The sequence below is a fragment of the Pezoporus flaviventris genome, unplaced genomic scaffold (assembly GCF_033815535.1).
Source record: "Pezoporus flaviventris isolate CSIRO_AGI_PZ_B2104156 unplaced genomic scaffold, CSIRO_AGI_Pfla_v1 ptg000013l, whole genome shotgun sequence".
Classification (NCBI taxonomy): Eukaryota; Metazoa; Chordata; class Aves; order Psittaciformes; family Psittacidae; genus Pezoporus; species Pezoporus flaviventris.
Window position 1 is genome coordinate 7,187,628 of NW_026892561.1, and position 23,937 is coordinate 7,211,564.

The 23,937-nt window shown below is 51.5% G+C and overlaps 5 protein-coding genes across 12 annotated transcripts in view; 3 read left to right on the forward strand and 2 right to left on the reverse strand.

Moving 5' to 3' along the window:
- TESK2 (testis associated actin remodelling kinase 2) overlaps positions 1-8,915 on the forward strand; it is a 121,150-nt gene extending 112,235 nt beyond the window's left edge. For all 5 annotated transcript variants that reach the window (XM_061451402.1, XM_061451403.1, XM_061451401.1 and 2 more), the window contains 2 exons: positions 1,932-2,067; positions 4,025-8,915. In XM_061451402.1, the coding sequence (XP_061307386.1) occupies positions 1,932-2,067; positions 4,025-5,037 (1,149 nt within the window). In that variant the 3' untranslated portion in view covers positions 5,038-8,915. The remainder of the gene's footprint in view (positions 1-1,931; positions 2,068-4,024) is intronic.
- Positions 1-23,937, forward strand: part of LOC133268405 (selenoprotein Pb-like) — a 92,151-nt gene that overhangs the window by 63,636 nt on the left and 4,578 nt on the right. The window lies entirely within an intron of this gene.
- On the reverse strand, positions 10,120-14,964 carry TOE1 (target of EGR1, exonuclease). The gene is made up of 7 exons (XM_061451406.1): positions 14,840-14,964; positions 14,728-14,768; positions 14,491-14,587; positions 14,196-14,354; positions 13,617-13,876; positions 12,098-12,269; positions 10,120-11,061 (listed from the first exon to the last, which is right to left on the reverse strand). The coding sequence occupies exons 1-7, from the start codon at positions 14,951-14,953 to the stop codon at positions 10,270-10,272; spliced, it is 1,635 nt and encodes a 544-aa protein (XP_061307390.1). The 5' UTR covers positions 14,954-14,964; the 3' UTR covers positions 10,120-10,269.
- Positions 15,127-20,571, forward strand: MUTYH (mutY DNA glycosylase). 3 transcript variants are annotated; one of them, XM_061451411.1, is made up of 16 exons: positions 15,127-15,230; positions 15,262-15,512; positions 15,715-15,848; positions 16,623-16,662; positions 17,020-17,093; positions 17,224-17,265; positions 17,342-17,413; positions 17,605-17,718; positions 17,903-18,000; positions 18,282-18,426; positions 18,527-18,602; positions 18,677-18,850; positions 19,057-19,202; positions 19,424-19,576; positions 19,726-19,776; positions 19,993-20,571. In XM_061451411.1, exons 2-16 carry the CDS (start codon positions 15,404-15,406, stop codon positions 20,095-20,097), a joined length of 1,533 nt encoding a protein of 510 aa, XP_061307395.1. In that variant the 5' UTR covers positions 15,127-15,230; positions 15,262-15,403; the 3' UTR covers positions 20,098-20,571. The 3 variants fall into 3 exon arrangements, with proteins under 3 accessions (XP_061307395.1, XP_061307393.1, XP_061307394.1); XM_061451409.1 differs by lacking the exon at positions 18,282-18,426 and having other exon boundaries at positions 15,128-15,230; positions 18,657-18,850; positions 19,993-20,116; XM_061451410.1 differs by lacking the exon at positions 18,282-18,426 and having other exon boundaries at positions 15,156-15,512; positions 18,657-18,850; positions 19,993-20,116.
- HPDL (4-hydroxyphenylpyruvate dioxygenase like) lies at positions 21,416-23,921 on the reverse strand. Of its 2 annotated transcripts, none has more exons than XM_061451055.1 (2): positions 23,834-23,921; positions 21,416-22,595 (listed from the first exon to the last, which is right to left on the reverse strand). In XM_061451055.1, the coding sequence occupies exon 2, from the start codon at positions 22,541-22,543 to the stop codon at positions 21,473-21,475; it is 1,071 nt and encodes a 356-aa protein (XP_061307039.1). In that variant the 5' UTR covers positions 22,544-22,595; positions 23,834-23,921; the 3' UTR covers positions 21,416-21,472. The 2 variants fall into 2 exon arrangements, with proteins under 2 accessions (XP_061307039.1, XP_061307038.1); XM_061451054.1 differs by having other exon boundaries at positions 21,416-22,659.

Genomic DNA, 23,937 nt, shown 5'->3' on the forward strand with positions numbered 1-23,937 from the left:
CTAGTAGGAGGAAAAAGGCAGTGAACTGATAAGGCTTTCTTATACCTACCTAAGTGTGCTTCAGTAATAGGCGATCTGTGTGATAATTTGCTTTTAGACGTGGATGTTTATATAGCTTTTTATTATTTAGGTCAACAAAGTGTAAACTGTATAGCTCAGCTGATTAGCTGAACTAATGTGCAGAGCCCTGGGCGTTAAGGGCAGCCTAAGAAAACCAATAAAAACTGACATGTACAAGTACTGGATTAAAATTTCTTCAGTTTACTGTTATAAAGTATTTAGGTACATGCAGGGAAATCTAAAACTTAAGGCTGCTGATCAACTGTAAGCTTACTTGTGTGAACACTCATAAACTTAATAATGTAATATCCTGCAAAAAGCTTACCAGCATAAGCTGAGCTGTGGGCAGCTGCTGCCTTGAGGGAAAACCTTCTATTCCATTTGAGCAGAATCTGGACTGCTCAGGGATGGAAGCGGCAAATGTTGCTCTAAGTTCCTTCTCCATTGCTTCTCTTGTCCTGGATCTTACCTAGACAAATTAAAATGGCCAGAGAACTCTTCTTACTTCCATAGCTTGCAACAACTCCCTAAGCTTCCCAAATTGGTAAGTTTGCCAGAGTACAGAGTGTGTGCTTTCATGTTGCCCCTGCCCTACTCTTTCAGTGAAATAAGGAAAGCAGAAAAAGATGTTTTTTTTTTATGCCAGGAAATTCCAGCTGCTGCATTGAACAACTTTTTGCTGGTCTTGAGCTTTTCAAGTATGGTTTGTTTGTTTTTTACTACCGTGTATATGAATTCTTAGCCCTTTACCCTGTGTTGCTAGAAGGTGTTCTGGCATTGCTGATCATACCACTTGTCTTCAGAAAGATCCATCTTGTAGGACCTGCAAAGCAGTATCAGGGAGGTCTTTAGGGTTTGCTGTGTACAAAGCACCACTGTTCCCTTTGTACCCGAGGTGAGATCTGTCTGGGCTTGTTTGCTCTGAAAAAGCTTTTGGAGGGCTGGAAACAGGAATCAGCTCAACCAGAATCTTTTTTAATAGTGTAATGACGTTAGCTTTCAGCTGCTGAATTACAAATTGCTACCTACAGTAGTTAAACCTGTAACATATATACAGCGTCAGTGTTCAAAATGAAGGAATACCTTCTAAGTTACTACTTTTTATTGAGCTGCTTGCCTTCTAGTATAATTTTAGGGTTGGACTTAGTTTAGAGATCCATTCCTACTAGGGTGAATAAATAAATGCATACTGATAAATACAAATGGAATGCATACTGATGCCGGGGGGGGGGGGTGGGGTGGGGTGGGGTGTGTGTGTGTTATTTTACTTTGGCAAAGATGGATTTTTTGCTATTGTATTACTTTCTCAAATGATATAAGCAATCTTGCTCCCCACAAGACAGACCAGTACACCCAGTAAGGTTCATTAACAGATAGAAAGATGCAACATTTTAAACTTCAAGATCGGCAATGCTATTCAGGTAGGTTTTAATTAAAGCCACAAGGAGATGATGGAAGAATCGCAAACTTTAATCCTTTTGAAATAATGTTGATATATAATCTCTGACTGAGAATTTGGGAGGCCAGAAAGAAATCCTTGAACTATGAAAGCTTTTTCAAGCAAACAAACAAACAAACAAACCAACCCCCTTGCAAGCCCTGAATCTAACAGCTTTCCACCTTTTCAATTTAAAATGCATCTTCTTCATGGAGTAGTGTTTACAGCTTGATCACAAAATGAGAGTTTAAACTAGGGAAGAATACTACTTTTCCCCTGCTTTGTTTATTTCTTTTGCAGTGACAATACACTTCTTAAAACAGTCTTTAATTTCCTCAGTTCCTTCAGATTATCCCTCTGTCTGTCCACTGTGTAAGTAAGGATAGCCTGGACAAACCCACACGAACTCTTCTTGATTTGTGTGCGTTCACAGATGGATCCAAAGTTGCGTCCTTCATTCTCTGATATTGTCAAAACACTGGAGGGTATTTTAAACCGCCTGAGAAATGAGGACACGGAGAGAGAGAGAAAGTTTTTGAACCTTGACAACAGTGAAAGAAAACCCAAAGGTAAGTGTCTGTATTGTACAAACATTGCTGCAGGCTGTGAACACTGGGTTCATATTTGAAAATTGGGATTTCGGCTGTATATGGCATTATTTACAGCTTGTGAATGATTTTACTCAAAGCCTGAAAATTATTCTGGAACAGTGCTATGTTCTTTGCACTGCAGAGTGTCCTTTAGGTAAAACAAACAGCTGTTTCTTAAAGTGCCTCAAAAGATTCTGCCCACAAGCTCTAGAGGGGAAGTTCAGAATTCATTTGGGAATGGTTTTGTAAGTTGGTAATAGTACATGAAAATTCATCAACTTCTGCTTTGCCCCTGCCATACTTAGTGCATATACATAATTTCTTTGGTGTATGTTGCATGTAATTCTTAGATGCTTCTTAACTTCCTTCAGGAGGAAGAGCAGAGAAGAGGCAAAGGTATTATAAAGTACCTAGACTGGGGAAAAGATGAATCCCAGATCTGCTTGGGAATGCTGGCCGTGAAGGGTTCTCTCTGAAGCTGCCTAGTGCCACCTGGTGCTGGGAGCAAACTGCAAGCAGTTCTTGGAGGCAGGGGCATGTTCTGAGTTGGGCATCTTTTATGTTAGTAGACTTCTGGCACTGGAAATTTAGAGTTACGATAAAAATGGTTTCTCATATTGTGTATGTATAAACATGCAATATATCTATACATATCTGTCTATCTATAATATGGTTATAGCTTGAAATAAGTTCTGTATTTCAAACTACGTGGAGTGCATACATGTACTAATTATTCTACATCTGGAAAGCATCTTAAAGAGGTGTGGGTTCAAAAAGAAATATTTTTTGTTGTTGGGGTTTTTTGGCTTGTTTTTTCTTTTTTTTTTTTTATTTTCCTGGCATTCTCCCTTTGGAATGCATGTCAAATGTGCATCATCTTGGAGAGTGTGACATGCTGTGCTTTGACTTACATAGTCTTTCCTAGGTGGAGTGACTACAGTCTAAACTGTGGCAGTATTTAAAGGGAAAAGTGAAAATCTGTATGTGCTTATTCTGGAAATGGTAATCAAAAGGATATGTCACTTCTTTATATCAGCTTGTTGTTGCTCTACGCACAGCTCTTTAAGAGACACTTGGAGAGCCAGTGGCAGATGCATGTTTCAAGCACCCAAGGAGTTAGCATCTTGTCCTAAACAATTACAGTTTTTTAGTCCTGTTCTAGTGACAACATCATTTATTTTAGTCTCAGACTTTTCCCATCAGGGTGAAAAAGTCCCAATACCTTTGGCAACCATGTTTTGTATTTGTTCTCTTTCATGGTCAATATCATTGACAGATCTTGGGCAACCTCTGCTGGAAGCCAGGATGGTAAATCTAGAAACATGCCAATTTTAATTCTCCATGACCACCCTGTGCCGTCTCTGCTGTATCAGTGTACTGGCAGTGAGGGGGTTTGAAGGGGCTCTGAAGGACAGGGTTTGGATAGAAGAGGGAAAGTCTTCCTTATTCCTACCAAACTTGTGTACAGTTTCCTTTTCTCTGTATTTTCTGAAGACAATTATGTCTTGCCAAGTTAGCATTCCCCATAATGTGGGTAGCAGATGTGATCATAAAATGAAAAGAAGCAGTCCAGTTTTCAGCCAAGGTAAGCAAGATGGCATTAAATGAATTTACATTTCCTCCAGTCTTAAAGATGACTTTTAATTAGCTTGATGCATGAGTAAGGAGGAGAGAATATTTAAATGCAGTTTTGCCTGCCTTGCATTTAAAAGCTACGGACAGGGCAAATCACCATGTTTGAAACCAGTAATACATTGAGGAGAAGAGAATGTGCTTGTGTTTGTAAGGAATGAGCAGACATGTGCTTACGGAAGATGCTTTGGAATATCAGAAATGCAGTTTCTTCTTTACAGCTGTCATGAAGGCTCTGTGAGGGAGCAGACATGCAGGTATATAGCTCCTTATAAGCTAAGAGTATTTCTCTTCTTCTACTCAGGGTCAATTGAAAAAGGACCAGGAGTAAAACGTTTGAGTTCCCTGGATGATAAGATCCCACCGAAGTCACCCCGTCCACGTCGGAATATCTGGTTGTCACGCAGCCAGTCTGATATCTTCTCCCGCAAGCCTTCCAGGAAGATCAATGTGCAGGACCCCTACTATACGCCTAACAAAGGGTTAGGCCGGAAAGTGAATCCCTTCAGTGCCCGGGAGGACCTCAAAGGGGGGAAGATCAAGTTCTTTGACATGCCAAGCAAGTCGGTGATTTCCCTTGTGTTTGACTTACATTCTCCAGAGGCAGGTGGGAGCTTGAAAGCCAGCCATTCCCAGTTCCGGCAGGCCTATAGCACAGACTGGCAAGAAACCTCCCTCCTTCCTGGGAGGAGATGCAGATCACTTCCGCTCTCTCCTGAACTGCCACACAAGGAATATGGACTGTTTGGGGGACTGTCTTCAACTGTCAGCAGGTGTGACCCAATCCAGCTGGGTGCAGAGGTTCGGCAAAAACTCCTCAGCAGCAGTAAATATGGCGTGTCAGAGATTCCCCCCTTTCAAGCCAAGCCTCACAGGTCAGGATTTCTTCCTGTACCAGGACAAGACGAGGATATGGACTGTTCAGATGGGCCAGTGGCCCAGGAGGAAAATGGGTTTTGCCCTGTTGAGAACACTTGTGGAGATCCAGCATGTAATCGGCCGTTAGTGCTGGCTCAGCCTGAGCTGCTACCTTACAAAAAGCTCCCAGTTGAGAATTCAGTGAACTCTGAGGGACATGGCTCCTCACAAGTGTTTGCAGGTTATGTCCCTTCTGAAGAGATGGAGGTGGAAGATGACCTGCTGAAAAATGCTCTGCTAGAGACTACAAAGCCTCTCTTCAGTGTTAGTCCTTCTACTGAACTGAAGAGAGAGGCATGGCCCTTCAGGGAGCAGGATGGGGACAGTCCTGCCCCATTGTCTCAGACATCCTCCAACATCTCAGCAAGTGGCAGCACACAGTCAGCTTGTGATATATGAAGAGAGGGCTCAAACTGAACATGTCCTTGAGGGAACCGTTGTTCCCAGTCACTTAAACCTTTGCTTTTCTGTAGTGCTGGGCTTCACATTTCAAAGAGACTCAGCAGATGGTAGAAACTGGCTGTCAAACAGATAGCTGCAGATAGTGTCTGGAGAGACTGATTATTTTAACTTTATTTCAAATCGTGCTTATTCTCTTCCTTGATTTGCATTAGGAGGGGGAACTACTCCAGCCAGAAGGGCCATGTGGGACCCACAGTCCTTCCAAAAGGTAGCAGCCAGAGCAGGCACCATGTAAACAGTTTTACCTGGATTCCAGTATGGAACATTTCAAGGCCTTAAGCTCCATGCTGGGTAGGAGGTTTTTCCCGCTTCCTCCAACTGACCACCTACTCTTAGAGCAGATATCTGCCACTGCATACTTTGCATTAACATTCTGCAGCAGTGCATGTGAGTCGGAGCCTCTGTTTTAGAAACAGGCACAGAGATCCTTCAGACCTATGTTGAGCAGACAGGGATGCTCTCTGGTCCCAGAGATGTTGTGAATGCTGTTGCAGTGTTAAACAAGCTCTTCTTTCAAAAGCAGCAAACCCAAAACCCCTTGTGCTGGTTGCAATCTGCAGGCTGAGTCACATAAGTACTTTGTGATTGATAAGAAGAATCTGTTCCCTGGCATTTCATTTTCCCTTGGGATTTGGTAGTGATGTGTGTATGTCAGTGCAGGGAGGCAGGATGCGGTAAGCACCGCTATCCTCCTTGTACAGCTCTGCACGTGCCTCAACCCAAATGTGGAGGAGGATTTGCCCAGGGCACAAGAGGAGAGCCATGTTCCAGACATTGTCATTTCTGGCCTTCTGGAGAAACTGTCCGTGAAAGTAGCAGTTGCAAAGAGCTTTTGGGTGCGGGCTCTTGCCTCTGAAGAGCTGAATGGACATCATGATCTGTTTCTGCAGAATATTTAGTTAAATACAGTATCTACATCACAGTTGACTTCTACCACTAAGCTGGAAGGGTTGCATTCACCTCCCTCTCTGGTATGACATCCCATCTCACTGATAATATCACTGCAGTAATGAAGGCTCCTTATTTAAAACCAGACTTCTTGAAAGAGGACAGGAATCCCCTGCTCAGGGGAAGCCAGCAGTGTTGCAGCCGCACAAGTGCTCTTGGAGAGGATAGACAGTAAGCTCACAGAAGAGTTTTGAATTGTCAAACTGAAGAAATTAGCTTGTCCCAAATGAACCTTTTTTTAATCCTGCAGAAAGAAGCTCTTGTCTTCATTGGCTTCTCCTAACACTGAACAGGATGATCTTTTTCTTTTTTAATTTTTTTCTTCTTTTTCTTCTCTCCACCAGCAGGTACATGTGAAAGAAGCAGCAGCACAAGCTTTAATGCTGCTTGCTGGAACCAGCATCAGTGATACCAGCTCTGAGATGCGATGTATGAGAAAGCTTGGTCTGTGATATTGTTTGTGCAGCATCCTGCCCTTTTATACTATCATTGTCCTAACAAGATGGGATTTGTAAATTATTATTTTTTTAACCTCTATTATTATCATTCCTAACTGAGGTATGCATTGCACGCCCACTGAGCAGATGGTCATGCAGTGGAGCCCAGAATTTCACCCAGGTAGCCTGTTACACTCTCTTCCTGCTCACTTGTAAGGATGGAAAATGTCAGCTAGTCTCTGATGGAAGCAAGACTCTACCTACTCTTCCTATCTTGAAGATGGAGAAAGCCTTAGTTCTTTATTGGCTGAGTTGCTTATCTTTCAGAGGTGCAGGTAACTATTCTGAGTTATGACTTCCTCTTGTGAAGTATGTGTTAACCTGAGCAGCAGTTATCCCTTGGCAGCGGCTGCGAAGAATTAAATGAGAACCAGTGTTGCAGAGTTACTCAGCACAGTCCATGCCAGATTAGGCAGCTGTGAGCAGTGTGAAAGAGAAAATGCCTGTGCTTTCCAGCATCACCCCTTTTGGCCCACACCTCCCTGCCTCTTGAAGGTGCTGATCTGTAGAGTAGTCTGTCTTGTGTATCCTGTCTGCAGGGCTGGTGTCTGCAGAGTGCAGAACAGCTTGTATGGCTGGCACTGTGTGCATGTAACTTCCTTTGAGGACAGGGTCAGCAGAACTCAAATTGCCAGCTAGCAGCCTGCATGGTGCCTGCTTTTTAATTTTTCTTTTTCCCCTCTATCTTTTATACAGTTGTAATCTTTCAGGAGGGAAACCATCAACACCAGCTTCTGTTGTCACAAAATGCATTTTAGGTGTGTGACTTCAGACAAACAAGCAATAATAAGGAATAGTTTACTTCTGGGTCACCAGGCTGCAAGGAAGCTGTCCAGCACGTTCCAACTGCCTGCGACCTCACTGGAGAGCACACACACGCTCTGGCTGCTCTGTGGCTTGCATTAGCCCTGGTTGTCAACACTGACACCTCATCATGAAGCATGTTGCCCTCTCTGACACTGACTGTAAAGCCTATGCAGTCAGCCTTGGGGTACCTCTGTGGCACCCATCACAGTGACCTCATCTCTTTTCTTACACCAGAGTCTCTTAAAATGTTTCTGGGCCCTGAACAGGTCTCTTACAAAGCAGCATGGCTAACACTTTGTTTTCTTAAGTGTCCACTCTAAGCACAGCCAGCTGACATGTACAGGGCACATCTATCAACTTCTCTAGCTCTTAGTACTGAGGTGGCTGTCAGAAACACCAAGGGATAGCAGCTCAGGCCTTTCCTGGATTCTTGGTCTGCATGGGAAATGAGGCTTGTGTGTGAAACTGGAGTAAAAGGCTATTTAGAACTAGCTAAGTGCTTGCTAAACCCCAGTGTTTCCAAGGGCCCGGATGCAGTTGGCACTCACTACGTCTCACCCTTGGGTGGTGTAAAGCTGAATCTAGGTTCCACCTAGTAACTACTCTAGGTTTTCTGCCTGAGGGTGCTTTTCTACAGGGGGCCATTTTCTGACAGCTACTGCTGAACATGAATATAAACGTGGTCAGCAAACTGCGTGTTTTATAGTGATGTAACAGAGTTTTATTGCGATTGGATTTTATCATGATTTCTGACTTTCTTATGGGAGCAGTTCTTGCTCTTTTAAAATACTTTCTACACATTGGTAGGTTCCCTGAAGAGATCAAAGATGTTTTTAATTCACTTTAAATCTATGTTGAATTCATTTAAATGTCTGTTATAAGCTATTTTTGTGGTGGTTGCAGGTTGATTGAATGCAACTAAGAAAATGCATGTGAATTGCTACCCCTCTAAAGCAGAGCAGACAAGGGGCTGTAGTGGACTTGTCGGAGAGGTATTATATGTAACAGAACATTGGTATTTTTTGCCAGTACAACTAAAGAGACTTGAATAATTCCTGTTTGCACTTAATGCTATTGTTTATATTGCATGTCACTACATTTCTATGCAAAACAAATAACCTTTTTTTTTTGTTTTTGGGAGGAGGGGCAGCCAGATATTTGATTAAGTATAAAGACCTTTGCGAGATGATCTATTTTCGTATTTATGAAGGAGTTTTACGTCTTAATATTTTGCAGTCTGTAAATAGCTCAACTTGTAATTAAAGGCTTAGGAAGAAGTTTGTAGCCTGTGTATAATAGTAAGTTAACACTGCCAGAAAAAGAATCTTTGCAACACGACTTTTCTAATATTGCAGATATTTATGACTATGTAAAGAAAGCACGTCTTGTTTTTATGTTGATTGACCTTTTGACTTTTTGGAACTCTAGAAATGGTGTATGGTTCATTGGAACTGCAATAAGAAGTAACCAAAGATGAATCCAGTTAAGTATTTTCGTAATTTTTTTCTTGGTCAGGTTTTGTAAACTTTCCCAACTTGCTTTCAAAATAAAAATGAAATCAAGGCCTGAGTCTTGTGATTGAGATGCCAAGCCTAGGTTGAAAGAGCTGGTTTGAATACTTAAGCTATGAAGGACGTTAATACCTCGCTTGACATTGTATTCGCTATTGCTCAGTGCTGAAGGAAAACTCATCCTTAGCGTTGTTTCTCTCCTGCATCTTACTATAGTGTTACACTATTAAATCCATGAGACTCGAGGATTTTTTTTCCTCTCTTCTGTGTTATAGCACTCTTCAGAGTGGGCCATAGCTTGTGACCTACAAGACAAGATGGATTTTGATAGCACTCAACCCGCAGGGAGCTTGCCATTGCCGCTGCTTTGTTCTAACCCTAAATAGCTTCAGCAGCACAAGCGGCTGTGCCTTTTGTCCCACTGCATCTCCCCTTACTGAGAAGCTTGAAGACTGACTGTGGCTTGGTTCTGCATGCAGTTACCCTGCACTAAAACGAGCCGGCCCATAGAAGCAAAGCTCTCATCTACATATGCTGTAACCAAGACTAAGGTGAAGTACAGCTACGAAGTAGAATGGCTCTCCCAAGCGCGTGTTCCAAACCGTGTCTCTTTTTTTAAAAGACAACCCTTTTTTTCCTTCCTGACTTGTGCAGAAGGATAGGAAATAATTATAAGGGCTATAGGGAGTTACCCTACCAGCAGTGACTGAAAGCAGTAACACCTGACTAAACACACATCTTTATGAATGCTCTGCCTGAAGAATGCCTGAAAAGCCCTTCATCTGGCAGAAGCATCACATCTTTCTCCAGTGACTGTTTATAGCCTTTCTCTCAAGCTGGTTGTATGAGTCAACAGCTGGGAGCTTTCAGCTGTGTTTTTGTAGGTAAGACTTTGACCTTTAGCACATGCTCATTTTGAAAAGGTCTATCCCACCCTAAGCCACTGGGTTAAGTGGCAGCATGTGTAAATATAAAGGGAGGAGGCTGGAGCTCTAACATGCCAAGTTTAAGTGGGAAGCTTTGGCCTCCGTCTCCTCCTGTTATCAAGTGATTACCCCCTTCTGCAAGAAGTGAAACCCATGGTAAGGTAGCTAGCATATGGTCTTTCCAGAAGAGCAACGCTAGCTTGTTTTTACAAAACCCACTTTGAGTGCAGGACACTAAACTGAAACTCCCAGCCCTGGGTGCAGCTGAGGAGGTGTGCTTTTCCTCCTCCTCCTCACAGCCCAGCAGGCCAGTAAGGAACAACGGGGAACTCCAAGTGAGAGCATTTTAATGGGTCAGAAGTTAAAACAAAAACAAGAGTAAGAAACTTGCTCCACTTCTTGTCAGTTCTTGATGAAACGAAGAACTTCAAAACTTGAAAGGGAGAAAAAGCCCTCAGTTCAGTGCGGAGTCCTCTAGCTCTATCCACTGCCCCAGGCCACCTTCATCTTCTGGCTGTGAGCTTTGGAAGATTTGGAAAATGAGCTCTTCACTATATGAAGGGGCACTGATTTCCCACTGAGGTACAGTTTATTGTGGCAGTCTGGCAACCAGGGCCCTGCACCAGTGTCTGTGTTTTTTTCTTTCTTGATCATCCAGACATAAGCCATGATATAGCCAGTCATGAATGCATCGAAGCCAGCTCGGTGTGTGCCCCCCTGCGAAGGCAGACCATGGGTTTCCTTTTCCTTTTCTGCAGCAGACGCTGCTTCAGTCTCAGGGATGTCAGAGTGATTCACTAAGCCAATCCCAGTGGGAAAGTCTGACTTCCCCTCCGCTTGGTCACTATCAGAGGCATTTCCCTTGGCAGAAGGGCTCACAACAGCTGCTGCCTGGGCAGTAGTTCCTTCTGTGCTCTCCAGATCCTCTTCCCGTTGTGCACTGGTATCTGAGCTGACCTCTGCTTCCATGTCCGTGTTCTCCTCCAGTGGCCTGCCCTCGCACTTGGGTGTGATCTCTGCCAGCACAGTGGCAGCTGGAGGCTCACAGCAGCCCCGTTTTTGTGGTGGTCCCTCCTCCCCATTCTGAACTAGCTCCACTTCTTTCCCTGAGCTTTCCTGTTCCTTTACAGGCTCTCCTATGTTCTTCCGACGCCTGCATTTCTGCTTTCGTTTCTTCCGCTTCTTCTCGCAGATCTTGTCGTCCTCATCAATTATGAGGTCTATGTTATGAGAATGTGGACACTTCACCCCTTTTGGACACCAGCCATAGGCCTAGGGAGAGAAAGAAAGAAGTCTGTAGCTACCAGTGTGCTGGTTAGAGCATCCTGTCACCATAACGTGGAGCAGAGCTAATTATTCCCCTGTACTGAGGGCTTGTGATCCTGTGTCAGGAATGCTGTGTTGTTATGGCTCCACAACATAAATGAAAGGCACTGACAAACTGCAGTGAGTTCAGCAGGCAGCTGTCAACATGCAGCACAAAATGTAGGCTAAGGAAAGTGTGTTTGTTCTGCCTGGAAAAGACAACGGTAAGGAAATGTGGATATCTAGCTATAGATGGAGGTTATAGAGAAGATGGAGCTAAACTCTTCTGAAGGGAGCACGGGGAGATGCGATGTGGTAAGAGTCAGCGGAAATTCTGACTACGTATTTCAGTAAGTGGTCAAGCACTGGAACAGGGTCCTGGAGGGGGTTTGCAGTCTCCGTCCTTAGACACTTTCAATATTCACTAAACAAAGCTCTGAGCAACACTGAGTTGGTGGTCAGGTAAGAAACTTCCAGAGATCTCCCCAACCTGTGGTGCTCTGTGACAGTAACATCTGGAAGAGCTCCTTTTCTCCTTGAAGCACCTGAAACCAGTTATGATCTGATTAGATGGGCTGTTTACTGCTGTAGCAGCACCAGGACTCAAGATGCTGTGGATCACACCATGTCAGAAGCTGCACAGAGGTAACCTTTTTTTGGTACCTAACTGGGGAGGGAAGAGATGGCATTTCTTTCTCAGAGGACAAACCAAACTAGTTCAGAACTTGCTGCCCTCCCAAGACAGCAATGGGTACCGCTACTCATACCATCACACTGTTTAGGGCCATATAATCTCTTTCTCAATCTTTGTGTGTAATGCAGCCTTGTAGAATTCACTGCCTCTGAACAGAGCATGCTATTGCCTTTTCCATCATGAAGCCATCTGAAGCTTGCAAATCCTTCTTGTACTGTGAAGCAAGAAGGGGAAGTTTGCAGGTGCCTTCCTGCCACTTCTTGCTCTTTCCATGGACCTAGGAAAGAAGCAAGGATTCAAGTTACTTACCGAAAATTTCTCACAGACAGGCACCTTATCTCCCCCTCCCACACTGTGGTTTTCTTCTTCCAGAGAGCAGTGGCGATAGTCAATGTAAATGGACATGTTGGCAGGGTAGTTGCAGAACTCAATGGTGAGGTACTGACTGCTGGAGTCCTTCAGCTTGCAGTTCTCTCGCTTGCTGTAACAAGAGTACACAGTCACTGCAGGTAACTCACTGAAAGTAGCTCAGTGTGGAGCTGGTGCAAACACCCTGGTTTCCACCACATCTCAACTCCCCGAGTTTCCTGCTCTTGAGCTCTAGCCCCACCTTGACAGCTTGCTGGGAAGAAACACAGTCCTTGGCGCACAGCTTTAGTAAGTAGTTGTTTCCGTACTAATTCAAGAGTTGGTTTCTCTTATGCAAACACGCAGGCAGAGACACCAGCATCTCTGGTGAAGCTACAGGAGGAGGACACATGGTTTGATTTTAAGTAGTAAGGGCACTAAGATATGCATTAGTCTTCATCATCTTAATGCATGAAGAAAAAGTCCCCCAAACTGAGGTACCACGTAGAGCATCCCGGAGCCACCACCCAGACAGGTTGAGCCTGAGCAATACAGACAAGAAGGAAACATTTTCCAGGTCATGAGAAAAAGAACTCTTTTTTTGTCCCAAGAGCTGACTAAAAGGCACAAAAGGAAGGCTCCATGGAACCAGATCTGTGGGTCGAAATATTTAAAAGGTCAGTTTAAAAAGTATTTTTGTCTTGTCAAAACACAGCATTCTCATGTTTGAGAACAGCCATCTTGAATGTTTTCAGACCTGTCAAAGTGGCATTTCCTGACATAAAACAGTCACTAAAAATAGTTATTTCTCCTCTACAGAGCGTGACTTCAGTTTAATGGAGATTCAAGGGGTTGTATTGCTGCCAGGGGCTTGTTTATATTGCATGGGGAGCACAAAATGAGCCACCAGACCAACACTTGAAGCAGACAAACGTGTCCTGGAACAAGACAGCAACCCTGACTCGGGAAGGAGATGATGGGGGTCACAGATGGCTGCATGCAAGTGTCACATGCAGGAGGATACATGACAGAGCAGGTCATCATCAGGAGGTGCAAGGAGCACCCTTTAACAGCACCATCCCTTGCAAAACTGAGTTACAATTACCAGACCCTGCAGGCACCACCCTGTTTTCTCTTGCTCTCTAGCTGTTTTTCAAGTGTCTCTCTCCTGTATGTGTTCCTGCCACCGCTGGGCCAGAGCCATGCAGTGAGTCAGTTAGTCTGCAGTTAGATCAGGGCACTGTGTGGTCAGTCTTCAGTTCTGAAATCCTCTTTCAGCAGCTGCCCACTGAATAGACAAGGTGTATCACAAAAGGCACCCTCATGCACTGAACATCTGCCCTAGAAATGGGGAAAGTCCCTTTCTTCACACAATATAAAGACCCACCTCCCTTGCCTGGAAAAACCAACAACCACACCAACTGCTGATGCTCCATTTGCCTTTCCTCCCACAGGCTTTAAATACCAGAGTCCTACTTACCACTTCTTGTAAGCATACTCCAAGTAGGATGCTACAAAGCGAGTCTCAAACTCTGAAGCATATTTGGTGTCATATATTCCTGCTGGAAACATTTCTGAGAGGTCAGTGGTGAAGGTGCCGAGGCTGTCTGGGAGGTGAGCATAGAAGCACTGGTACAAGAACACCAGATCGATCAGGCCGTTATGGAGAACAAGAGGCTTCTTTGCTCGTATGAGCTCCAGGAAAAAAGTCCGAACGCTTTGGCTCTGGTTCTCATTGCCCTGCAAGAGCAAGGATTAGTCAATGAGCCTGAGCCTTGATTTGCATTGTCCTGGGCAGTCCTCATCCTACTGCAACAGAGCCTACAGCCTTTACTTGCTCTGACCAAACAGAGGCACAAACATTTGGAAGAGCAACTGCAACAAGTGGCAGCCTGGATATAAACCAGCAGGGAGGTGAAGGGGACAGTGTTATGCTTAACTCCAGCATGAGCCCATGTTCACTGGGCAGCTGTGTAAAGGAGTTGCCAGCACCGGGGAATACCAGCAACCCCCCCGGACCGGCGCAAGCCAAGGCAGTGGAAGAGGAGTCACTTTGTACCTTGTCATTCCCCTTGTGGTAAGGGATCCCTTGGGAATACTGCTTATTGAAGTCGAAGCCGTGCTGCACCAGGAACTGCACCGACTGCGGTTCCACGATGTAATCCTCCGTGCAGAGCAGTGTCAGGTTGTAGATCTGGCACAGATACGTGTTCTCAGGCTGCAGAGCAGAGCGTGCAAGGCCATGCAGGGCTACCCACCACAGCCAGCTGCCGAAGGGGCAATTCCATGGAGCACGGGTAGGCAGAGCCCCGCCGCCGCTCCCTCGGGGGGGGGGGCGGGAACCGAGCACGTACCTTGTCCGGGAGCTGCTTGAAACACGCGACGCCGAGGGACAGGATGGAGCGTGTCCTGGCCGCGCTGCACACCGCCTTGTACCGCTCCTCGATGCACCTGGGCGGCAGGAGAACGGGAGCTGCCGCCTCCGTCCCACCGCAGGCAGCAAAGCCCGCAAGGGGAAGGGAACCGGGCAACCGGTGCCGGTAAGTCCGGCTGAGCTCCGCCCCCCACCCCCGGTATGCCCGGGCACTCACGGGTTCAGCAGCAACTTCCTGGCGCCGAGGCCGCTCAGCTCCTGCAGGGAGAAACCCGTCAGCGGCGCCGCCGCTCACCCCCACCGCCACCGGTTACCGCGCCCCGCCTCACCGTGTCCACGGCGACGAAGGTGGCGGTGCGCAGCGCCAGCACCATGGAGGGCCACAGCTCCGTGAAGTTGTCGCTCTGCACGTCCACCACCGGCACCCGCCATCGCTGCGACATGGCCGCGCCCGGGACCTCCGCCCGCGCGGCTGCCCGCGCCGCCGAGCTTGCTGCTCACCGCCGTGCCCGGAGCTGCCTGCCCGGTCCCGCCAGCCGCCAGCGGGGATTTTTGTCTCTTCTCCAAAACCCCTTTTCAGCCGAAATTTGTTGTTTAAGTAAACAGGCGCTTACCTGGGGCAACCCCTTGGGGTCCTTCGTGAGGCCGCTGGGACCGGCGAGAGAAGGAAGAAGCCTCGTTTCTCCCCCCGGAGCGCTGATTGGCTCCGGCGGGCGGGAGGTCCCGCCCCTTCTCCCTGGCTGACCGGGAGGGCGTGAGTCAGCCCGCCCCGCGCTTCGCTCCGATTGGCTGAGACGCGGAAAGTGGGCGGGGCGCTGGGAGGGAAACGTTTACCCGGGAAAGTCTCGCGTGGCGCCGCCCCGGCTCCCGGTCCCGGCGGGCACCGGCCGGACATGAGCCAGCTCCGGGCCGCGGCCGCCGCCGCCGGGGGGCTCCGGAGGAGCGGCCCGAGGGTGGCCCCTTCTGCGCGGCGGAGCAGGAAGGACGCGTCACCCCGCAGAGGTGCCTGGTGGGGGGGAAGGGGCTTGGGGGACGCGAGGTATCCTCTGCGGGGAGCGGCGCCCCCCGCCTGGGCAGCTGCCGGTGCTCATGCACCCGCAGCGGGTCCGTCGGGGTCCCGCAGGTGGCCCGGTGGTGCTGCATTCGGGCCCCGCAGCCCTTCTGCATCCACGCCCAAGCTTGACCCCGTGCCTCCCCCCGGCAGCGGCCCCAGCTCCAGCGCCGTCCCCGCCGTGCTCCCGGCATCTCTTCAGCGACCCGGCTGAGACCGAGGCCCTGCGCAGCAATCTGCTCGCTTGGTACGACAGGTGCAAGCGGGACCTTCCCTGGAGGACACGGGTAAGGGGGGGCAACTGGAAACCGGGAGGTGTCATGGGGAAGCAGCCCCTCTGCCTTAAGGGGGTGTTGCTGAGGTGACCATGGTGTGCAGTGCATTCTGAACTGCATGGAAGATGCTGCTGGAAATGGGATCATGCTCCCAGCCAGTCCTGGCAGTTCTGTAGCTGGTGGTTTGTAGCCAGTCTCGGGGTATAAAGAGCGAAGGAGGACACAGGGTGAGACCACAAGTCTCGAGCATAACCTCCAACTTTTCTTCAGTAACAGTCCAGTTGTCTTTCAGACCCATATTGTTCCTGAATCCATGGCACCTTGCTGCAAGGAAAAGGTTTTCCATGTATTTGCTGTCAGCTGGCCAAGCGTTTTTATTAGTGCTCAGCCTGGCAGCAAGTGGCTGGATGGTGATCAGGGTGCTGGGGGTGGGCATCAGCTCTACAGCAACATCTGTCTGAGGGGTGCCGGAACTGCGAGGCCCTTGTGTGGGATTTGCCTGTGACTGCTTCTGTGTAGAGGGGCTTGGATCTGGGGCAGTTCCTCTGGTGGGATTTTGAAGCTCTAAGGTAAACTCTTGCTATGGAATCAGGGAGAAGGTGCTTTGGCTGTCACTTGATCAGCCTGCACTCAGAACCTCTGAGTGCCTGGGGGAGACATTTCCTTGCAGATTCCCATGCAGTGTTCAAACAATACCAAAAGCAATTTTATTTTATACGCAGGTCCCCTCTGCAGTGGGGCCCTGTGTCACCTTGTTTCTCGTATTCTATCTCCTTCCCCTTTCAGGCAGCAACTGAGCCAGATGCTGACAGACGGGCATATGCAGGTGAGGAGCAGAGACTGCACCCTGGTGTGCATGGGGTACCCCACTCCCTGCAGCCTCCTGATGTGGATGTGCAATGTGGCCTGGTGGGGAAATACGGCTTCAGTTCCCATCATTGGAACAAGCTGCCTGGAGTGGCCACAAGAGTCACTGACCCTCCTGGAAAGGTGCTGGAGGGTTGCAGAGCCCACATGGGGCCTGAGGGAGCTCCTGTACGGCAGCCAGTGGGGAGGGTGAAGGATGGGAAGGGGCCCCATGGGTTGGATGTTGGTGTAATGCTTGCAGTCAGTGCTAACACGGCAATAGCAGATGTGCGTGGCATTGATGCCTCTGCTCTGATCCCTGCCGTGCTCCCTGCAGTGTGGGTGTCTGAGATCATGCTCCAGCAGACACAGGTGGCTACAGTGATCGACTACTACAACCGCTGGATGCAGGTAACTGCTGCCCTACAGAGTCCTGTGCCCACAGGCTGCCCCTTTGTGCACTTACCCACTTGCTGTGGCAGAACCCTGGCTGCAGAGCACGGCTCTGCTTGTCCCTGACATCTCTTTCTCTGTAATGCAGAAGTGGCCAACGCTGCAGGCTCTGGCACAGGCATCCCTGGAGGTGAGCACTGCTAGGACCGGGTGTTCTCCCTGCCCTCGTGGCTCTTCCTAACAGTGCACTGTGTCTCTTGGAGCAGGAGGTGAATGAGCTGTGGGCTGGACTTGGCTACTACTCGAGAGGGAAGCGTCTGCAGGAGGCAGCGAGGAAGGTGCCCTGGTGCCGGGTTGTGGGGGGCATCTGTGGTCCATGTGTTGGTGCTGGCTCACAGCTGCCCTGTCTCACTGGGGCTGTGTGCTGGTGCACAAGCCTACAGAGGCTGGGATCCTGTCTTACCGCAGGGAAAGGGGGTCGCACACACATCCCCTGGTTGCTCCCCTGACCTCGTCCCCTCTCTGCCAGGTGGTGTCTGAGCTGGCTGGTCAGATGCCCAGGACAGCTGAGGACCTGCAGAAGCTGCTGCCAGGAGTGGGCCGGTACACGGCAGCAGCCATCGCATCCATCTCGTATGGGCAGGTGAGAGCTGGACATCGGTGGACCCGTGTCCCCTCTCTGCCACCCAGGTCCCGCTGTTGGGTCTCACAAACCAGGGGCTCCCCAGGGCCTTGTGTGCTCCTTCTGTCCCAGGAGCACCCCAGCTGCCTGCCTTGCTGGGAGCACGGGCATCTCCTGGCATGCTAATCCCTGCTCCTTGTCCCAGGCTACTGGTGTTGTGGATGGGAACGTGATCCGGGTCCTGTGCCGGCTGCGGTGCATTGGTGCTGACTCCAGCAGCCCGGCTGTCATTGACCGGCTCTGGTAAGGGGAATGCTCCGTCCCTGCTCCAAGCTGTGGCTGTGGCTGTTGGTGCCCAAGGGCAGGATCACTTGGGAGCCCTGGGCAGCTGAGCCTGCAAAGGGAGAGATCCATGTGGTGCAGAAGCTCTTGGGAAGCAGATGCTACTGGGAATGGTGGGGAAAGGAGCTGTGTTGTTTGTGCCTGCCTGGGATAGAGCATCTCCCCTCAGAGGCAGGAGGCAGGCAGAGGTCCTGAGCCCTCTCCCTGCAGAGCCCCACATTGCTCACTGCTGTTTCTTCCAGGGACATGGCCAATGCCCTGGTAGACAGGAGCCGCCCGGGGGATTTTAACCAAGCCCTGATGGAGCTGGGAGCAACTGTGTGTGTGCCCAAGGCCCCACTGTGTGGGGAGTGCCCTGTGAAACAGCACTGCCGAGCACGGCTCAGGGCAAGTATAGCCCCAAAACCAGGCCTTAAGGGGTCACCGTGCATGGGGACAGGGTGGGCTGGTGGATGAGCCTGTGCTTATCCACGTCCCTTCCTTGCAGGTGGAGAAGGAGCTGGCCTCTGCCTCTCAGAAGCTGCTTGGAAAAGCCACCCCATTGCCTGATGTTGAGGACTGTGGTAAGCGCCTGGGAAGACCCCTGATGTGGCTCCTGGGCTGAGCCCTGTGGTGAGTGTTACCTGGGTGTTTGCAGGTGCTGGGGGCTGCTCCCTGTGCCCTCCGGCCGCGGAGCCGTGGGACAGCAGCCTGGGGGTCACCAACTTCCCCCGGAAAGCAGCCAAGAAGCAGCTGCGGGTGGCGCGAGCGGCCACGTGCGTGCTGGAGCGGAGGGGCCTCGAGTACCTCATCGTGCAGAGACCCAGCTCAGGTGATGGGGCTGGGCGGGAGGGGGGCGAAGGCCTCGCACTGCCCCTTCCCACCTGCATGGGGGGCAGAGCAGCCTGGGGGAGGGATGCACCAGTGATGTCCATGCTGCTGGGATGGGGAAGGGAGTCCCTGCAGGTTGTGGTGGGGCTCAGTGTCCCCAGATGTGCCCCTTGGTTGTCTCACATCCCTGCCGTGCACCCTCTCCAGGTCTCCTGGCCGGGCTGTGGGAGTTCCCAAGTCTCCCACTGGCTCAGGATCTACAGGAGGAGAAGCAGAGGGAGGCACTGGCCGAGCACCTCCGGGCCTGGATAGGGCAGCCTGTGGTGGCTGGAGACCTGCAGCTCATCGGAGAGGTGGGCCTGGAGCTGGATGGATGCAGCGCGAGTCCCCTGTGCGCAGCCATGGGGGATTTAGCATGGGGCGAAGAGGGTTCCCCCCTTCCCTGTTGTCATCCCTCCGGAGTCCTGCCCCGCTCCTCAGAGCCTTGGCAGACCTCGTGCACTTGTGGGGGAGCTGTGCAGTGCATCCTCTGCTGCCTGCTGCCCTTTTCATACGTCTTCCCATCCCCTCACAGGTCGTCCACATCTTCTCTCACATCCACCAGACATACGTGGTCTACTCCTTGTCCCTGGATGGGGATGTGACCCTCGACCCTGCCTCATCCCCATCCCGCTGGGTGACAGAGAAGGAATTCCATGCCTCAGCTGTCTCCACAGCTATGAAGAAGGTACTGGGGGCCCCTGGGGCCTTTCCTCCCCTCCCTGAGTCTTCCTGGGCTCCTGGGAGAGCCTCTGGCATCCCCCCAACCTCTGTGGGCGGCCTCAGCTCCAGGACCTGGCTGCTCGTCAGCTCTGGGCTCTCTTGTGCTTCCTTCAGGTCCTGAAAGCGTGTGAGAAGCAGCGAGAGAAGGGGAGCAACCCTGGCCAGGTGAGCATTGCTGGAGGGTGCAGGGGGCCCCAGGAGCTGCTGGGGGTCAGGCTCTGCTGTGTGGTGCTGGAGTCCCCCTGGGGTTTGTGCTGAGGCCAAGGAGCATCCCCGTCCTGGGGCATTGCCCCTGTGTGTTCCCAGTAGCAGGGTCCCCTTCCTCCAGAGGGGATCCATGGGGGCCGTGGGGTTGGGTTGAGCCCTGCTGTGTTTCCACAGGGCTCCAAGAGGAAGCGAGGGGCAAAGGCACAGGGCACAGGCAGCACCAGCCCTGGGACACAGCTCTCCCTCCGCGCCTTTCTCCGGCCACCAACTGCCCCATGATGGCACCTTCAACATGAGACCACCAGAGCCCTGTGCTGCCGTGAGTCCTGCCTGTGGTGTGCGCATGGCATTCCCCTGTATTACTGTGAGCCCAGTTCACAGCCCTGTAACAGTGCCCCGTTCCTTGCAGAATCCACCAGGCTCCCCCATAGGGAGCTGTGCCTTGATGTGGCCCCTATGATACTGGATGTGCCAGGAGCCAGGCTTGCCCTCCTGCCTTGGTTGGAGCCCTCCTGGGCTTATCTGGCTCCATACAACCGCTGCTCCAGCACTGTGGGCTCGTGGCAGCAGGAAGGCTGTGGCCACATTGCTCCTGCAGCCCTGTCTCCGCGTGCACCTCATCTGCCAGGCAGGGATTGTGGATCCTGCTGTCCCCTTCCCGGCCTCCCACAGCCCTTTTTATACACTTGTTTTTACCGAACCTGAGCCACAGGCTTTCTAATAATAAATCTAAAGAGTGTGTGGGTTTTGTAAGTGACTTTCTGCCTCTGTTGCACTGTGCCGAGATGTGGGGCAGCCCGTGGTTGAATGTGAGGATGGCCCGCAGGATCTCTGCATCTGGGCAGGGGACAGCAAGGGATTACTTCGTTAATGCACCCATGAATCCCTCAGCTGAGCATTAAGTGCTGGTGACCCCAAATGCGGCACCCAGAGCACCTCTGCAGCGAGGGCAGGCATCAGCCCTGGGCCCTGCTCGGCTCCTGCCCTCTTCCATCAGGCTGTTCCTGTGCTCAGGCCATGGCTTTTCTCTGACTGTGATGCACAGGAGCATCCTTGCAAAGGCACAAGCCTGGGGGGTGGCAGGGACAGGGGCCTGTCCTGGGGGTGTCCAAGGGGCAAGTGGCCTCAATTTAGGGACTGCAGGACTGGGGAAAGCCTGATTTGAGGGTCACTCATCACATCTTAAATGGGAGGAGAGGAGAAAGCAAAGCAGTGCTTGCAAGTTAATTCTTTAATGGAGAGGAGCAAGAGCCCATCACTTGCCCTACACAGGGGCTGGCCATGCTCTGGTGGCAGCCATTGATGAATGGCAGTGTCCATGGCTCCTGTATTATCTGCTCCCCTCTGGCAGCCCCTCATCCCCCTATGGGGTGGGAGTTGCTGTGCCAGCAGTGTTCATAGCCGTGCAGAGCAAGTCTCATTAAGTTAACATGAAATGAAGGAAGAGTTCTTCACGTGAGGTCAATAAATCACTGGGAACCCAGGGAAGAGAGAAATTACCCTCCATCATGGGGGATGCTCAGAGTCTGGACATGGCCCTGAGCCATGTGCTCCCACATGAAGCTGGCTCTGGCTTGATCTGCAGCCGTCCCTGTATTGCCCCAGGGATGGACCAGAGAGGATGAGGAGCTGAAGGAGGACCACAGCGTTGCCACTACTGCTGCTGGTCCATATAGATCTGCACAGCTTTCCACAGTGCCCGTATATTGCCTTCCCCGAAGCCTGGTGCTCCCCGCCGGTCAATGAGCTCCAGGAAGAAAGTCTCTTCAGAGAAGATGGGATGGGTGAAGATCTGCATCAGATACTCCTGGGAAAGACTCTCTGCAGCATCAATGCCCTTGTCCCTGGGTGCTGTGGTGTCCAGCAGGATGCCCAGCTCTGCCAGTGTGTGTGGGTCCTGCCCGGCCCCTTGGATCTCCTCTGCTTTGCCATCCTGGCTGTAGTAGGTGCCTGGGGGTGTAAAGAACCTCGCTCCCCACTGCTGCAACGTCCTGGTCGTGGTAACAATGTCAGTGGTGCGGAGGCCGATGTGCTGGATCCCGGCCCCACCGTGCTGCTCTAGGAAGGTGTCGACTTGGTTGGTGCCATCCTTGGAGAGGGACTCAGCGAGGACGAGCTTGCAGCCATGTCCTGGGGCACCCTGGGCGCTCTGCAGTGCACGGAGCAGCATCCCCGTCCCCTGCCCCCCAAGCACATACCCCTTCTCTGGCCTCTCCTTCGGGTTCAGCAGGAAGCGTCGGAAGCCGAAGCAGCGCTGGTACCAGTCCAGAGCTGCCCGCGTACCGCCCCGCCGGCACACGTACGTGATGTGGTCGAAGTCGGTGATCTCGATCCCATCCCCTGTGGCCGAGGATGCTCCTTGGATGGGCTGGAAGCCGGGCAGGAAGGGTCCCCGGTAGCAGGATCGGTCCAGAAGGGTATGGCTGATGTTGCCCACAATGGAGCTCACCACCCCATAGGTGACGGACCCGCCGTCATCCCTTACCTCGGTGGGAGGCACTGGCACAGAGCATCCCTGGCTCTGCAGCTGCCTGCAGAGCCCCGGCACATCGTCCACCTCGAAGCAGACATTGGAGGCTGTGCCCAAGGTGGGCCGGGGGTCCACGTCGTAGAGGAATTCATGGGAAGAATCAGTGGCAGGTGCTGGGTTCAGGCGCTCATTGAGGAGGAAGACGGCGCATCCCCGGCACAGAGCCAGCTGCCGGACCCGCGACGTCTCCCGCATGGCTATGGGCTGGAAGCGGAAGGTGTTGGCCAGGTCCTGGGCCCAGCCCTGCCTATAGGGCACGTGGAGAGAGATGAAGAAGGGGCGGCTCAGTGAGGCTGCCATGGCTGGTCAGGCTGTGGGGAGGATGCATGGGGTCAGGGGGGTTTGTTGGTCACGGGAAGCAGTCATTCCCCACCTTGCACAGAGCCTGAGTGCATTTGCAAGCACTGATGCACGTAAATCTGCACCCCTTAAAAGAGTGTATTTAAAATAAGTGGGTCTCACAAGCCAATGCACTCTGTGTAAGGGCACCCAGCTTTAGACCACCTGCAAAGAGCTGCCCAAAGATGCCAAACCATCCCACCACCCCTTTGCTATGCTGCCCGACTGCACATCTGTGCCTGGGGTCGCACAGGAGGAAAGCCCTGAGCCTTGGCTGCAGTCCTGCAGGTCCCTGCTGGAGCCCTTTGCCCCTCAAGGATGCTGCAAGGAGGCTGGGGGTAATTGGGGTGAAGGAGATGTGCTGCATGTGTAAGCAAGACTACAGGGACACGGGTTGGGCAGGGAGAGAATGTTCTGTTCCAGCACCAGCAACGTGGAGGATGGACTGGTAAATAGGGAGCTACACTCTGGTTACAGCTAAAGGGCTCTTGTGCCTGTAGTGTCCACAAATGGTGGGGGTGAGCAGCAGGATCACTGATGTGCTCTCCCCTCCCCAACGAGGACAGTGCGGAGCTACTGTGCTCCCTGCAACAGGCTCGGGGCCGTGACCTCGCTTTAGGGTGCAGTGGGTGAAAGAGAAGAGACACTGCAGGAAAAGGGGCCTGCCTCCCCACACACATACCCATCACTACAAAGAAGGGAAAATGCTCTGTTTTGTGTCCAAAACCCCACTCGGCATCGCCTCCCTGCAGCATGCCACTGAGGCTTCCTCACCCCACCGAGGTGCACTGGGGGGGGGAGCTGCTTAAACATCCCCTTCCACCAGCCCCCACAAGAGGCACAGGCAGGGCACCGGGCTCTGCCACGCTGGGGCTGCAACCCCCAACTGCCACGGGGGAGCAGGGGCCAGCGGAGCCCCGGTGGGACCCTCGGCTGCTCCACAGCACCATGGGGAGCAGGGTCCTTGCTGGGGTGAGCGCATGGGCAGGGGCCGGACGGCGCGGGCTCCCTCCTGCCCTCCCTCCCTCCCGCTCTGCTCCCGCTCCCACCGCCGCCTGTCCCAGCCCTTGCCCTGTGTCTTCCCCCCCCCCCCCCGCCACCCGCCCGCCCCACGGGGCCCCGGTTCGCCCTCGGCCTGCGGCTCACCGGGGTCAAGGCTGCGGGCGAAGGGGATGCCGGGCAGCGCCGGCCCCGGAGGCGGTTCAGTTCGCTCCTCCCCGGCATGCAACTGGCCGGGCTGGGGACCGGGA

Excerpts from the sequence above, each read along its gene's own strand:
- MUTYH (XM_061451411.1), top strand. The coding sequence starts at position 15,404 with ATGAGCCAGCTCCGGGCCGCGGCCGCCGCCGCCGGGGGGCTCCGGAGG. Across the intron at positions 17,719-17,902 it reads CATCCATCTCGTATGGGCAG|GCTACTGGTGTTGTGGATGG; the intron begins GTGAGAGCTGGA and ends TCCTTGTCCCAG. Across the intron at positions 19,777-19,992 it reads AGGGGAGCAACCCTGGCCAG|GGCTCCAAGAGGAAGCGAGG; the intron begins GTGAGCATTGCT and ends GTGTTTCCACAG.
- HPDL (XM_061451054.1), bottom strand. The coding sequence starts at position 22,648 with ATGGCAGCCTCACTGAGCCGCCCCTTCTTCATCTCTCTCCACGTGCCC.
- TOE1 (XM_061451406.1), bottom strand. The coding sequence starts at position 14,953 with ATGTCGCAGCGATGGCGGGTGCCGGTGGTGGACGTGCAGAGCGACAAC. Across the intron at positions 14,588-14,727 it reads AGGAAGTTGCTGCTGAACCC|GTGCATCGAGGAGCGGTACA; the intron begins GTGAGTGCCCGG and ends CCTGCCGCCCAG. Across the intron at positions 12,270-13,616 it reads GAGTATGCTTACAAGAAGTG|CAAGCGAGAGAACTGCAAGC; the intron begins GTAAGTAGGACT and ends CTCTTGTTACAG.